Genomic DNA, 16,021 nt, shown 5'->3' on the forward strand with positions numbered 1-16,021 from the left:
GAATTCTGTCTTTGATGATGTCAGAATTCTGTCTTTGATGATGTCAGAATTCTCTTTGATGATGTCAGAATTCTGTCTTTGATGATGTCAGAATTCTGTCTTTGATGATGTCAGAATTCTGTCTTTGATGATGTCAGAATTCTGTCTTTGATGATGTCAGAGTTCTATCTTTGATGATATCAGAATTCTGTCTTTGATGATGTCAGAGTTCTATCTTTGATGATGTCAGAATTCTGTCTTTGATGATGTCAGAATTCTGTCTTTGATGATGTCAGAGTTCTATCTTTGATGATGTCAGAATTCTGTCTTTGATGATGTCAGAATTCTGTCTTTGATGATGTCAGAATTATGTCTTTGATGATGTCAGAATTATGTCTTCGATGATGTCAGAATTCTGTCTTTGATTATTTCAGAATTCTGTCTTTGATGATGTCAGAATTCTGAGAACAAATGGAACATTCCGTGAAGAAGGTCAGAGCTAAAGAAACATCAGTGTCTCTAATCCTCTTTCATAGACCTCCATTCAACAAACAAACATTGTAGACGTAGTTTTCTTCTCCTCTTGACAAAGCTTGGCTTCTTACTTTTTACTCACTATCATGATGTTACCTTAATAAATGTACAGAGTAACACTCTTCATTTTCTGAGTAAATTTGAATGAGCCCTGGATCTTTTCTGGGTTTATATCGCTGACACCAGAGAGAGGTCTGCTAAATTGACAACAGTGAAACTGAGACTCACATCGGGTTCATTTTGCCAATACTTTCAGAGAGCTGAATGTTTTTTGGCAGCAGGCAGTCAGTGGAGATGATCTCCCCAGAGAGCCCAGCAGCCCAGTGAGCCCACCCATAAATTATTTCACCTGTCCCAACCCAGACAGCCTTCAGCAATTTTTAAATCATCACCCTCAACAAATAACAAAGAACCCCACATGGCAGAAAGTTTTCGGATGTATAGCATTGCACTGTATAGTTATCATTTATGTATTCAAGGCTCCAGAATATAGAGGAACATTGTTTAGTATAGTGGTGTTATGAAGTGCTTGCATGTTTGTATGTACATCAATGGCGCGAGTTGGCACAGTATCTACACGTGGATTGTAGTGGGCCAGTCTGGACCAAAAAGTCCAGGGCCAATTTTTTGTCCCAGTCCATCCCTGGTGTACGCCATGTTTCAGTAGGAAATCCACGCAAGTCTTTGTACATGAGACCCCTGGTATCTTAGTGAGAAAGCAGGAGATGGGGCGCCTCAAGCAGTTGAACCGAAATGACCGTTACATCTGTTGATAATATCCTGTAATGATGCCCTCACATAACTAGAAGCTGAATTTATCACCATCCTCAGATGTTACCACCACCGCCATCAATCACATACAGATGGTTCCAATACAAACACAATATCAGTGTGTGGCATGACCCAGTAAATGAAGATGAAGGGTTTCATATAAACAGAGATGGGAAAGTGTGGTGTGTGTTTGTATGCACACCTGTTTTGGCAGTGTCGCTGTGATGTTGCCCAAACATCTCTGAATACAGCACTGTTAAAATCGAAACTCTTTCTGGGAGAAAGTTTCAGTTTGACTGTTTGGAAAACAAACAAACCCTCAGCTGGTAAGCTGAAAGGAGGCTGTGTTCATGTATGTTTTCATTTCAAAGTAGAGCTCTCAGGTATTTACCTTTTTACCAAGTGATCACTGGGTGATTCAAGATATTGGCAGAGACGAATGTTGTGACGAGTGTGTGTCCATCCCTGTGTGTGGTACCCACAGTCTGTGACGTTGCCCAAACATCTCTGAATTAAGCACTGTTTAAATTGAAACTCTTTCTGGATGAAAGCTTTATTTTGACTCATGGCAAATATTAATTTGAATGACTCCTCCTTGGTAAAATTCAGTGAGCCAAGAAAGTGAAAAAAACCAGTGCAGTATCTGTCAGATAACTCAGCCATGAAGCAGCTTCTCTATATAAACCTGAAGGACACTGGAGGAGCAGGAGCTGACGGACACTGAGATGGTGAGTACCTTTCACTGTTATATTAAACTGTTGGATTCTATCATGAACATTTGTTAATATTATACATAATATAATAATCAATGTTGATATTTGAGAAAAAAATCATGTTTGGAATTCATTTAACATTATTATTAATCTGACATTGTTCTGAGATTAAACTCTGATATCAAATCTATGATCATATTTCCAAAATCTTAACATATTATTTTACTGTCGGACTAAACGTGTGTGTCATTTTTAGATGGTAAAAACTCTCAGGCTGAATGTTCATATTTAAGATGTTAAATTCCCAACCAAGCTTGTATTTATATAATATACTCTTTATTTAAAAAGGTTAATATCATTGAGGTTAACAATCAGGAAACCAGAGTACAATTCACCAGCACTAAATCTGCAGAAAAAGAAATGATGGAGGAGTCAGGTGTGGAACCAGACGAGCATGACATCCTAAAGAATCTTTCATTTTAGATTTAAAAACATTAAAAACATGAAGTGACACCAGCTCCTTGAGTTTCAAGGTATTCTGCAAAAACCCCAAAGTCCTTTAACTCATATCTGTTTGAGCTTTTTAGGACAGAGAGTTTATAAGAGTCCTAGGAGCGTGATAAAAACTGACCCGCACTTCCCTGTGGGGTAAAAACACACAGACAGTGGTAGCCAAGAATTGCCTTGTAAATGAAGGTGTACTAATGTGTTGGCCCACTGTCCGAGTCCAACTCACAGGTGAGGCAGAGCTTTACAAAGAACTCATGGTAAGCTGTATCAATCATATGAAGACATGGAGCAGAGGCGTGCATATACAGATCTCTGATCCTTGTATTTTGAAGTTTGATGTTGTATGATAAACTGATGTATGATAAACTGCTGATGACTGTCTTTGTTGTGTGTTTACTCTACAGATGATGTTTTCAGTTTTCTTGCTGCTGGCCCTTCCAGCTCTGTGCCTGACCAGTCCTCTGGACACCGAGAACGACATGGAGCTGATAGATGGTAAACAAACCTGCTTTATAAACTTGGGTAATGAGAAGGAGCAAAACACATTTTAACAACTTTATTTATATTCTTTGCTTAATTTTGAACAGATACTGTACATGGCAAGTTTAGTCTATACTTGTTGGGTTATCATTTACAGACACCCAATATTTATCCACCATGAGTGAACATTAAACCGTGGTGAGGAAAATGTCCTTTCTGCAGCTTTTCAGCATTAAACAAAGTAATAGAAAGGAGTCATCGGGAAGCCATGTAACCAGTGGCGCCGTATAGGGGGGGAAAGTCAGGATGATTCTAAGGGCCCATGACTGACAGGGGGCCCGAAAATAATAACTGACAAAAAATAAAAAAGAATAATCATAATTAATATTTCATTCAGAAATAAGGTCATTTACAAAACAGTCCCGTTGTCTTCATAAAATGTGTATCAGAGATCTCTACTTTATTTGGGCAAATTCATATTAACACCCCCCCTCCCCCCAACAAGAAGGTGAGCAACGTAGCATGTCAATTAGCATTATTGAAGGGGGTCTGTGGGAATCTCTTTTTTCTCTCTCTATCTGTACTATTACAAAAGCCTCTAAAAACAAAGCTATAGCTAAGCTACATAAGCTACAGCCTATAGTCTGTATGGATGCTGGGCAGGTTGAAGCATTGAGGGATTTAGTCTGTTTTAATGTCACAGAGGTTACTCAAATAATACCTTAAATCAGATACTTTGATGCTGACTGGATTGTTGGCGGTCCCACGAGGGGCAATTTGTTTAAGTAGCTTTAACCTCTTAATAATTGTAATTAATAAACTTGAACACAATAAAGTATCAAATCTAGCGTTGCTGATACAGAACAGCATTATAGATCCATTATTCTGCATGATTCAGTGCTGCTCTTTTCTGTTGTGCATTCATTTTTAAAGACTGTTGTAACTTTAAATATGATGTTATTATGAAAGGTATATTACAAGACATATATGGGGCCCAATGTGATATTTTTTCATGGGGCCCCCCTGGAACACCCCTGCAAGTAACATCACATCTTTCACTTTAGTTCGACCAGTCTGATGTGTTAAGGAAACCAATTTCCTGACTATGCCCTTTTCTTCCTCCGCAGATCTCAGTGGCACCGAAATCCCCGTCACCCCATCCGGGGAAATGTACCCAACTCTTGTGACTGTTGTAAAGTTCAGGCGGAAGGAGCAGGCTCAGTCGTCTTCCATCGTTCAAAGTGGTGATGGCTCCAACCTGGAGTGGGTGCCCTGGCGTAGCCCTCTCCCTAATGGTGCAGTCTCAATCTACAATGATTATGTTGGTCGCACTGAATATGTCTGCAAATACAAGTGTCATGCTGGTTTTTATGACCCAAATAAGACAGATCCTAAGTGCTACTATCCCAACCAAAAAAAAGAACATGCTGGTTTCCCTTTTGACATCCTGGTGAACAGAGACAACTTTGAGATCCTGGAGTGGAAGGGTGGTTCCTATGGTTCAGTTCCCAAGAATTCAGTCAGGACCTGTCCCGATGAGGACATATATGTGGGGAAGAACGAATATGGACTTGGAAAGGTTGTTACTGAGGACAAGGTCTTCTACCTGCCGTGGAAGGGTTATGAATATAGGTACAGCAAATACCAGGTCCTGACAGTCAGTGAGGATATCATTAGCCAGGAGATTTATGATGTCAGGTACAACATTGACAAGTCAGAGATCTTAGATTATCCCCCAGAGATCATACGCGAGTCCACCATGCAGAATCAGGAATGTCACTCAGTGGTGAAAACAGACACCCTCACAGAGATGGATCAGGTGACACATAGGTGGAACTCCTCATTATCTGTAAAAAGGGGTGTTAAAACAACTATCAAAGCCGGTCTCCCCCTCATCACTTCTAATGGTATTGACATCAGCTTTGAGCGAACAGTTGAGTACTCCAAGGGCAACACCGTGGTAGAAACCATCACTGATACAGTATCTGTGGAGCTCACAGCCCCCCCAAACAAATTCTGCACCATACAGATGATGAGGTATAAAAGCAAGGTTACAATCCCGTTCACTGCACTCATCAAACGCACCTACGGTAACGGGGATGTCCACACAGTGTCCATGACCGGGACGTACAGCGGCATGCAGGTTGGAGAAGTTAAGGTGTTGCTTTCAAGATGTGAACTTCTGGATGATTCTACATGTACCTGAAATATAAAACTCTAACTTCATGTTTGACATGTATATCTATATGTTTGATTAACCTCCAGTTTTTGGATTAACTTTCATTTAGTCACATTTCACTGACCTTGATTAGGATGATTAAACTAAAGTGATGTTATTAATAGAACATTATAATATGTTGATCTGTGCATTTAAAAAAAAAGGTCCTCAATGAATTGTTTCAAATATAATAAAATCACCTGGCATTAAAAATGTGTTTCTTATTGTTCTACTACACTGACAAAAAATGACACTCATCATGTTTCTAATAATTATCCTTTTTTACATTTTATATTCCTCTTCTTCTTTACCCTGTTTCCTATTTAAAGCAATACAGAGTCAGTAGATGGAGGTTAGGTTTTTATATGCAAAGAGATCAGAGTAGTATCCACCAATCAGGTGTCCGCAGGAAAAACAGTCTGTATGGAGAACAGCAGGTGTTCTAGAATTCTGTCTTTGATGTCAGAATTCTGAGAAAACATTCCATGAAGAAGGTCAGAGCTAAATAAAACATCAGTGTCTCTAATCCTCTTTCATAGACGTCCATTCAACAAACAAACATTGTAGACGTAGTTTTGTGTTCTAGAATTCTGACATCAAAGACAGAATTCTAGAATTCTGTCTTTGATGTCATAATTATGTCTTTGATGATGTCAGAATTATGTCTTTAATGATGTCATAATTCTGTCTTTGATGTCAGAGTTCTATCTTTGATGATGTCAGAATTCTGTCTTTGATGATGTCAGAATTCTGTCTTTGATGTCAGAATTCTGTCTTTGATGATGTCAGAATTCTGTCTTTGATGATGTCATAATTCTGTCTTTGATGATGTCATAATTCTGTCTTTGATGTCAGAGTTCTATCTTTGATGATGTCAGAATTCTGTCTTTGATGATGTCAGAATTCTGTCTTTGATGATGTCATAATTCTGTCTTTGATGTCAGAGTTCTATCTTTGATGATGTCAGAATTCTGTCTTTGATGATGTCAGAATTCTGAGAACAAATGGAACATTCCATGAAGAAGGTCAGAGCTAAAGAAACATGAGTGTCTCTAATCCTCTTTCATAGACCTCCATTCAACAAACAAACATTGTAGACGTAGTTTTCTTCTTCTCTTGACAAAGCTTGGCTTCTTACTTTTTACTCACTATCATGATGTTACCTTAATAAACGTACAGAGTAACACTCTTCATTTTCTGAGTAAATTTGAATGAACCCTGGATCTTTTCTGGGTTTATATCGCTGACACCAGAGAGAGGTCTGCTAAATTGACAACAGTGAAACTGAGACTCACATCGGGTTCATTTTGCAAATATTTTCAGAGAGCTGAATGTTTTTTGGCAGCAGGCAGTCAGTGGAGATGATCCCCCCAGAGAGCCCAGCAGCCCAGTGAGCCCACCCATAAATTATTTCACCTGTCCCAACCCAGACAGCCTTCAGCAATTTTTAAATCATCACCCTCAACAAATAACAAAGAACCCCACATGGCAGAAAGTTTTCGGATGTATAGCATTGCACTGTATAGTTATCATTTATGTATTCAAGGCTCCAGAATATAGAGGACCATTGTTTAGTATAGTGGTGTTATGAAGGGCTTGCATGTTTGTATGTACATCAATGGCACGAGTTGGCACAGTATCTACACGTGGATTGTAGTGGGCCAGTCTGAACCAAAAAGTCCAGGGCCAAATTTTTGTCCCAGTCCACCCCTGGTGTACGCCATGTTTCAGTAGGAAATCCATGCAAGTCTTTGTACATGAGACCCCTGGTATCTTAGTGAGAAAGCAGGAGATGGGGCGCCTCTAGCAGTTGAACCGAAATGACCGTTACATCTGTTGATAATATCCTGTAATGATGCCCTCACATAACTAGAAGCTGGATTTATCACCATCCTCAGATGTTACCACCACCGCCATCAATCACATACAGATGGTTCCAATACAAACACAATATCAGTGTGTGGCATGACCCAGTAAATGAAGAAGAAGGGTTTCATATAAACAGAGATGGGAAAGTGTGGTGTGTGTTTGTATGCACACCTGTTTTGGCAGTGTCGCTGTGATGTTGCCCAAACATCTCTGAATACAGCACTGTTAAAATCGAAACTCTTTCTGGGAGAAAGTTTCAGTTTGACTGTTTGGAAAACAAACAAACCCTCAGCTGGTAAGCTGAAAGGAGGCTGTGTTCATGTATGTTTTCATTTCAAAGTAGAGCTCTCAGGTATTTACCTTTTTACCAAGTGATCACTGGGTGATTCAAGATATTGGCAGAGACGAATGTTGTGACGAGTGTGTGTCCATCCCTGTGTGTGGTACCCGCAGTCTGTGACGTTGCCCAAACATCTCTGAATTAAGCACTGTTTAAATTGAAACTCTCTCTGGATGAAAGCTTCATTTTGACTCATGGCAAATATTAATTTGAATGACTCCTCCTTGGTAAAATTCAGTGAGCCAAGAAAGTGAAAAAAACCAGTGCAGTATCTGTTAGATAACTCAGCCATGAAGCAGCTTCTCTATATAAACCTGAAGGACACTGGAGGAGCAGGAGCTGACGGACACTGAGATGGTGAGTACCTTTCACTGTTATATTAAACTGTTGGATTCTATCATGAACATTTGTTAATATTATACATAATATAATAATCAATGTTGATATTTGAGAAAAAAATCATGTTTGGAATTCATTTAACATTATTTTTAATCTGACATTGTTCTGAGATTAAACTCTGATATCAAATCTATGATCATATTTCCAAAATCTTAACATATTATTTTACTGTCGGACTAAACGTGTGTGTCATTTTTAGATGGTAAAAACTCTCAGGCTCAATGTTCATATTTAAGATGTTAAATTCCCAACCAAGCTTGTATTTATATAATATACTCTTTATTTAAAAAGGTTAATATCATTGAGGTTAACAATCAGGAAACCAGAGTACAATTCACCAGCACTAAATCTGCAGAAAAAGAAAGGATGGAGGAGTCAGGTGTGGAACCAGACGAGCATGACATCCTAAAGAATCTTTCATTTTAGATTTAAAAACATTAAAAACATGAAGTGACACCAGCTCCTTGAGTTTCAAGGTATTCTGCAAAAACCCCAAAGTCCTTTAACTCATTTCTGTTTGAGCTTTTTAGGACAGAGAGTTTATAAGAGTCCTAGGAGCGCGATAAAAACTGACCCGCACTTCCCTGTGGGGTAAAAACACACAGACAGTGGTAGCCAAGAATTGCCTTGTAAATGAAGGTGTACTAATGTGTTGGCCCACTGTCCGAGTCCAACTCACAGGTGAGGCAGAGCTTTACAAAGAACTCATAGTAAGCTGTATCAATCATATGAAGACATGGAGCAGAGGCGTGCATATACAGATCTCTGATCCTTGTATTTTGAAGTTTGATGTTGTATGATAAACTGATGTATGATAAACTGCTGATGACTGTCTTTGTTGTGTGTTTACTCTACAGATGATGTTTTCAGTTTTCTTGCTGCTGGCCCTTCCAGCTCTGTGCCTGACCGGTCCTCTGGACACCGAGAACGACATGGAGCCGATAGATGGTAAACAAACCTGCTTTATAAACTTGGGTAATGAGAAGGAGCAAAACATATTTTAACAACTTTATTTATATTCTTTGCTTAATTTTGAACAGATACTGTACATGGCAAGTTAAGTCTATACTTGTTGGGTTATCATTTACAGACACCCAATATTTATCCACCATGAGTGAACATTAAACCGTGGTGAGGAAAATGTCCTTTCTGCAGCTTTTCAGCATTAAACAAAGTAATAGAAAGGAGTCATCGGGAAGCCATGTAACCAGTGGCGCCGTATAGGGGGGGAAAGTCAGGATGATTCTAAGGGCCCATGACTGACAGGGGGCCGAAAATAATAACTGAAAAAAAATAAAAAAGAATAATCATAATTAATATTTCATTCAGAAATAAGGTCATTTACAAAACGGTCCCGTTGTCTTCATAAAATGTGTATCAGAGATCTCTACTTTATTTGGGCAAATTCATATTAACACCCCCCCTCCCCCCAACAAGAAGGTGAGCAACGTAGCATGTCAATTAGCATTATTGAAGGGGGTCTGTGGGAATCTCTTTTTTCTCTCTCTATCTGTACTATTACAAAAGCCTCTAAAAACAAAGCTATAGCTAAGCTACATAAGCTACAGCCTATAGTCTGTATGGATGCTGGGCAGGTTGAAGCATTGAGGGATTTAGTCTGTTTTAATGTCACAGAGGTTACTCAAATAATACCTTAAATCAGATACTTTGATGCTGACTGGATTGTTGGCGGTCCCACGAGGGGCAATTTGTTTAAGTAGCTTTAACCTCTTAATAATTGTAATTAATAAACTTGAACACAATAAAGTATCAAATCTAGCGTTGCTGATACAGAACAGCATTATAGATCCATCATTCTGCATGATTCAGTGCTGCTCTTTTCTGTTGTGCATTCATTTTTAAAGACTGTTGTAACTTTAAATATGATGTTATTATGAATGGTATATTACAAGACATATATGGGGCCCAATGTGATATTTTTTCATGGGGCCCCCCTGGAACACCCCTGCAAGTAACATCACATCTTTCACTTTAGTTCGACCAGTCTGATGTGTTAAGGAAACCAATTTCCTGACTATGCCCTTTTCTTCCTCCGCAGATCTCAGTGGCACCGAAATCCCCGTCACCCCATCCGTGGAAATGGACCCAAGTCTTGTGACTGTTGTAAAGTTCAGGCGGAAGGAGCAGGCTCAGTCGTCTTCCATCGTTCAAAGTGGTGATGGCTCCAACCTGGAGTGGGTGCCCTGGCATAGCCCTCTCCCTAATGGTGCAGTCTCAATCTACAATGATTACACTCATCGCACTGAATATGTCTGCAAATACAAGTGTTATGCTGGTTTTTATGACCCCTCTAATAAAGTTCCTAAGTGCTACTATCCCAACCAAAAAAAAGAAAATGCTGGTTTCCCTTTTGACATCCTGGTGAGCAGAGACAACTTTGAGATCCTGGAGTGGGAGGGTGACTCCGATGGTTCAGTTCCCAAGAATTCAGTCAGGACCTGTCCCGATGAGGACATATATGTGGGGAAGAACGAATATGGACTTGGAAAGGTTGTTACTGAGGACAAGGTCTTCTACCTGCCGTGGGAGGGTTCTGAATATAGGTACAGCTACTACCAGGTCCTGACAGTCAGTGAGGATATCATTAGCCAGGAGATTTATGATGTCAGGTACAACACTGACAAGTCAAAGATCTTAGATTATACCCCAGAGATCATACGCGAGTCCACCATCCAGAATCAGGAATGTCACTCAGTGGTGAAAACAGACACCCTCACAGAGATGGATCAGGTGACACATAGGTGGAACTCCTCATTATCTGTAAAAAGGGGTGTTAAAACAACTATCAAAGCCGGTCTCCCCCTCATCACTTCTAATGGTATTGAGATCAGCTTAGAGCGAACATTTGAGTACTCCAAGGGCAACACCGTGGTAGAAACCATCACTGATACAGTATCTGTGGAGCTCACAGCCCCCCCAAACAAACGCTGCACCATACAGATGATGAGGTATAAAAGCAAGCTTACAATCCCGTTCACTGCACTCATCAAACACACCTACGGTAACGGGGAGGTCCACACAGTGTCCATGACCGGGACGTACAGCGGCATGCAGGTTGGAGAAGTTAAGGTGTTGCTTTCAAGATGTGAACTTCTGGATGATTCTACATGTACCTGAAATATAAAACTCTAACATCATGTTTGACATGTATATCTATATGTTTGATTAACCTCCAGTTTTTGGATTAACTTTCATTTAGTCACATTTCAATGACCTTGATTAGGATGATTAAACTAAAGTGATGTTATTAATAGAACATTATAATATGTTGATCTGTGCATTTAAAAAAAAGGTCCTCAATGAATTGTTTCAAATATAATAAAATCACCTGGCATTAAAAATGTGTTTCTTATTGTTCTACTACACTGACAAAAAATGACACTCATCATGTTTCTAATAATTATCCTTTTTTACATTTTATATTCCTCTTCTTCTTTACCCTGTTTCCTATTTAAAGCAATACAGAGTCAGTAGATGGAGGTTAGGTTTTTATATGCAAAGAGATCAGAGTAGTATCCACCAATCAGGTGTCAGCAGGAAAAACAGTCTGTATGGAGAACAGCAGGTGTTCTAGAATTCTGACATCAAAGACAGAATTCTAGAATTCTGTCTTTGATGTCAGAATTCTGAGAAAACATTCCATGAAGAAGGTCAGAGCTAAATAAAACATCAGTGTCTCTAATCCTCTTTCATAGACGTCCATTCAACAAACAAACATTGTAGACGTAGTTTTCTTCTCCTCTTGAGGACAGACCTGACAAAGCTTTTTACTTTCAGTTACAACTAACCTGTAATTACAGATTCTGATTCAGAGACATGTTGAATCTGGATCTCAGGGTCTGGATTTTAGTCTGAGAAGGGTTCTGGTCTCTGTCTGTAGTCTGAGTAGTATCCACCAATCAGGTGTCAGCAGGAGAAACAGTCTGTATGGAGAGCAACAGCAGGTGTTGTAGATGATGTCATACTTCTGTCTTTGATGACGTCATAATTCTGTCTTTGATGATGTCAGAGTTCTGTGTTTGATGATGTCAGAGTTCTGTGTTTGATGATGTCAGAGTTCTGTCTTTGATGATGTCAGAGTTCTGTGTTTGATAATGTCAGAGTTCTGTGTTTGATGATGTCAGAATTCTATGTTTGATGATGTCAGAGTTCTGTGTTTGATGATGTCAGAGTTCTGTGTTTGATGATGTCAGAGTTCTGTGTTTGATAATGTCAGAGTTCTGTGTTTGATGATGTCAGAGTTCTGTGTTTGATGATGTCAGAGTTCTGTGTTTGATGATGTCTGAGTTCTGTCTTTGATGATGTCAGAGTTCTGTGTTTGATAATGTCAGAGTTCTGTGTTTGATGATGTCAGAGTTCTGTGTTTGATGATGTCAGAGTTCTGTGTTTGATGATGTCAGAGTTCTGTGTTTGATGATGTCTGAGTTCTGTCTTTGATGATGTCAGAGTTCTGTGTTTGATAATGTCAGAGTTCTGTCTTTGATGATGTCAGAATTCTGTCTTTGATGATGTCAGAGTTCTGTCTTTGATGATGTCAGAATTCTGTCTTTGATGATGTCAGAGTTCTGTCTTTGATGATGTCAGAATTCTGTCTTTGATGATGTCAGAGTTCTGTCTTTGATGATGTCAGAGTTCTGTCTTTGATGATGTCAGAATTCTGAGAACAAATGGAACATTCCATGAAGAAGGTCAGAGCTAAAAAAAACATCAGTGTCTCTAATCCTCTTTCAACAAACAAACACTGTAAAAGTAGTTTTCTTCTTCTCTTGACAAAGCTTGGCTTCTTACTTTTTACTCACTATCATGATGTTACCTTAATAAATGTACAGAGTAACACTCTTCATTTTCTGAGTAAATTTGAATGAACCCTGGATCTTTTCTGGGTTTATATCGCTGACACCAGAGAGAGGTCTGCTAAATTGACAATAGTGAAACTGAGACTCACATCGGGTTCATTTTGCAAATATTTTCAGAGAGCTGAATGTTTTTTGGCAGCAGGCAGTCAGTGGAGATGATCTCCCCAGAGAGCCCAGCAGCCCAGTGAGCCCACCCATAAATTATTTCACCTGTCCCAACCCAGACAGCCTTCAGCAATTTTTAAATCATCACCCTCAACAAATAACAAAGAACCCCACATGGCAGAAAGTTTTCGGATGTATAGCATTGCACTGTATAGTTATCATTTATGTATTCAAGGCTCCAGAATATAGAGGAACATTGTTTAGTATAGTGGTGTTATGAAGGGCTTGTGTGTTTGTATGTACATCAATGGCGCGAGTTGGCACAGTATCTACACGTGGATTGTAGTGGGCCAGTCTGGACCAAAAGTCCAGGGCCAATTTTTGTCCCAGTCCATCCCTGGTGTACGCCATGTTTCAGTAGGAAATCCATGCAAGTCTTTGTACATGAGACCCCTGGTATCTTAGTGAGAAAGCAGGAGATGGGGCACCTCAAGCAGTTGAACCGAAATGGCCGTTACATCTGTTGATAATATCCTGTAATGATGCTCTCACATAACTAGAAGCTGAATTTATCACCATCCTCAGATGTTACCACCACCGCCATCAATCACATACAGATGGTTCCAATACAAACACAATATCAGTGTGTGGCATGACCCAGTAAATGAAGATGAAGGGTTTCATATAAACGGAGATGGGAAAGTGTGGTGTGTGTTTGTATGCACACCTGTTTTGGCAGTGTCGCTGTGATGTTGCCCAAACATCTCTGAATACAGCACTGTTAAAATCGAAACTCTTTCTGGGAGAAAGTTTCAGTTTGACTGTTTGGAAAACAAACAAACCCTCAGCCGGTAAGCTGACAGGAGGCTGTGTTCATGTATGTTTTCATTTCAAAGTAGAGCTCTCAGGTATTTACCTTTTTACCAAGTGATCACTGGGTGATTCAAGATATTGGCAGAGACGAATGGTGTGTATCCATATTTGTGTGTGTGTGTGTGTGTGTGTGTGTGTGTGTGGGTGTGTATGTGTCCATCCCTGCGTGTGGTACCCACAGTCTGTGACGTTGCCCAAACATCTCTGAATTAAGCACTGTTTAAATTGAAACTCTTTCTGGATGAAAGCTTCATTTTGACTCATGGCAAATATTAATTTGAATGACTCCTCCTTGGTAAAATTCAGTGAGCCAAGAAAGTGAAAAAAACCAGTGCAGTATCTGTTAGATAACTCAGCCATGAAGCAGCTTCTCTATATAAACCTGAAGGACACTGGAGGAGCAGGAGCTGACGGACACTGAGATGGTGAGTACCTTTCACTGTTATATTAAACTGTTGGATTCTATCATGAACATTTGTTAATATTATACATAATATAATAATCAATGTTGATATTTGAGAAAAAAATCATGTTTGGAATTCATTTAACATTATTATTAATCTGACATTGTTCTGAGATTAAACTCTGATATCAAATCTATGATCATATTTCCAAAATCTTAACATATTATTTTACTGTCGGACTAAACGTGTGTGTCATTTTTAGATGGTAAAAACTCTCAGGCTCAATGTTCATATTTAAGATGTTAAATTCCCAACCAAGCTTGTATTTATATAATATACTCTTTATTTAAAAAGGTTAATATCATTGAGGTTAACAATCAGGAAACCAGAGTACAATTCACCAGCACTAAATCTGCAGAAAAAGAAATGATGGAGGAGTCAGGTGTGGAACCAGACGAGCATGACATCCTAAAGAATCTTTCATTTTAGATTTAAAAACATTAAAAACATGAAGTGACACCAGCTCCTTGAGTTTCAAGGTATTCTGCAAAAACCCCAAAGTCCTTTAACTCATTTCTGTTTGAGCTTTTGGGACAGAGAGTTTATAAGAGTCCTAGGAGCGCGACAAAAACTGACCCGCACTTCCCTGTGGGGTAAAAACGCACAGACAGTGGTAGCCAAGAATTGCCTTGTAAATGAAGGTGTACTAATGTGTTGGCCCACTGTCCGAGTCCAACTCACAGGTGAGGCAGAGCTTTACAAAGAACTCATAGTAAGCTGTATCAATCATATGAAGACATGGAGCAGAGGCGTGCATATACAGATCTCTGATCCTTGTATTTTGAAGTTTGATGTTGTATGATAAACTGATGTATGATAACTGCTGATGACTGTCTTTGTTGTGTGTTTACTCTACAGATGATGTTTTCAGTTTTCTTGCTGCTGGCCCTTCCAGCTCTGTGCCTGACCGGTCCTCTGGACACCGAGAACGACATGGAGCTGACAGATGGTAAACAAACCTGCTTTATAAACTTGGGTAATGAGAAGGAGCAACATTTTTTTTTCAGACCATAAAACATTTGATGCTCTTGGGAGACTTCATGTACATGTTTTTGAAACATGTTGCCGAGCTTGGATGTTTTTCTTCATAAGAAAAGGCGTCCGTCTTGTCGCCCTACCCATAGCAGAAACATATGAAGAACAGGAGAGATGATGTCACATGTAGTAAACATATGAAGAACAGGAGAGATGTTGTCACGTGTTGTAAACATATGAAGAACAGGAGAGATGTTGTCACATGTAGTAAACATATGAAGAACAGGAGAGATGTTGTCACGTGTTGTAAACATATGAAGAACAGGAGAGATGTTGTCACATGTAGTAAACATATGAAGAACAGGAGAGATGTTGTCACGTGTTGTAAACATATGAAGAATAGGAGAGATGATGTCACATGTAGTAAACATATGAAGAATAGGAGAGATGATGTCACATGTAGTAAACATATGAAGAATAGGAGAGATGTTGTCACATGTAGTAAACATATGAAGAATAGGAGAGATGTTGTCACATGTAGTAAACATATGAAGAATAGGAGAGATGATGTCACATGTAGTAAACATATGAAGAATAGGAGAGATGATGTCACATGTAGTAAACATATGAAGAACAGGAGAGATGATGTCACATGTAATACACATGTGAAGAACAGGAGAGATGTTGTCACATGTAGTAAACATATGAAGAATAGGAGAGATGTTGTCACATGTAGTAAACATATGAAGAACAGGAGAGATGTTGTCACATGTAGTAAACATATGAAGAATAGGAGAGATGTTGTCACATGTAGTAAACATATGAAGAACAGGAGAGATGTTATCACATGTAGTAAACATATGAAGAATAGGAGAGATGTCACATGTAGTAAACATATGAAGAACAGGAGAGAT

General features: G+C 39.2%; 2 protein-coding genes across 5 annotated transcripts; both read left to right on the forward strand.

Moving 5' to 3' along the window:
• Positions 1–1,934: 1,934 nt before the first annotated feature.
• On the forward strand, positions 1,935–5,314 carry LOC117819219 (natterin-3-like). 3 transcript variants are annotated; one of them, XM_034692473.1, is made up of 3 exons: positions 1,935–2,012; positions 2,912–3,002; positions 4,115–5,314. In XM_034692473.1, the coding sequence occupies exons 1-3, from the start codon at positions 2,010–2,012 to the stop codon at positions 5,191–5,193; spliced, it is 1,173 nt and encodes a 390-aa protein (XP_034548364.1). In that variant the 5' UTR covers positions 1,935–2,009; the 3' UTR covers positions 5,194–5,314. The 3 variants fall into 3 exon arrangements, with proteins under 3 accessions (XP_034548364.1, XP_034548366.1, XP_034548367.1); XM_034692475.1 differs by lacking the exon at positions 1,935–2,012 and adding an exon at positions 2,705–2,764; XM_034692476.1 differs by lacking the exon at positions 1,935–2,012 and adding an exon at positions 2,716–2,735.
• Positions 5,315–7,640: 2,326 nt separating this feature from the next.
• LOC117819218 (natterin-3-like) lies at positions 7,641–11,106 on the forward strand. 2 transcript variants are annotated; one of them, XM_034692471.1, is made up of 3 exons: positions 7,641–7,771; positions 8,671–8,761; positions 9,873–11,106. In XM_034692471.1, the coding sequence occupies exons 1-3, from the start codon at positions 7,769–7,771 to the stop codon at positions 10,949–10,951; spliced, it is 1,173 nt and encodes a 390-aa protein (XP_034548362.1). In that variant the 5' UTR covers positions 7,641–7,768; the 3' UTR covers positions 10,952–11,106. The 2 variants fall into 2 exon arrangements, with proteins under 2 accessions (XP_034548362.1, XP_034548363.1); XM_034692472.1 differs by lacking the exon at positions 7,641–7,771 and adding an exon at positions 8,475–8,494.
• The last annotated feature ends 4,915 nt before the right edge of the window (positions 11,107–16,021 follow it).

This window comes from Notolabrus celidotus, chromosome 9 (genome assembly GCF_009762535.1).
Source record: "Notolabrus celidotus isolate fNotCel1 chromosome 9, fNotCel1.pri, whole genome shotgun sequence".
Taxonomy (NCBI): domain Eukaryota; kingdom Metazoa; phylum Chordata; class Actinopteri; order Labriformes; family Labridae; genus Notolabrus; species Notolabrus celidotus.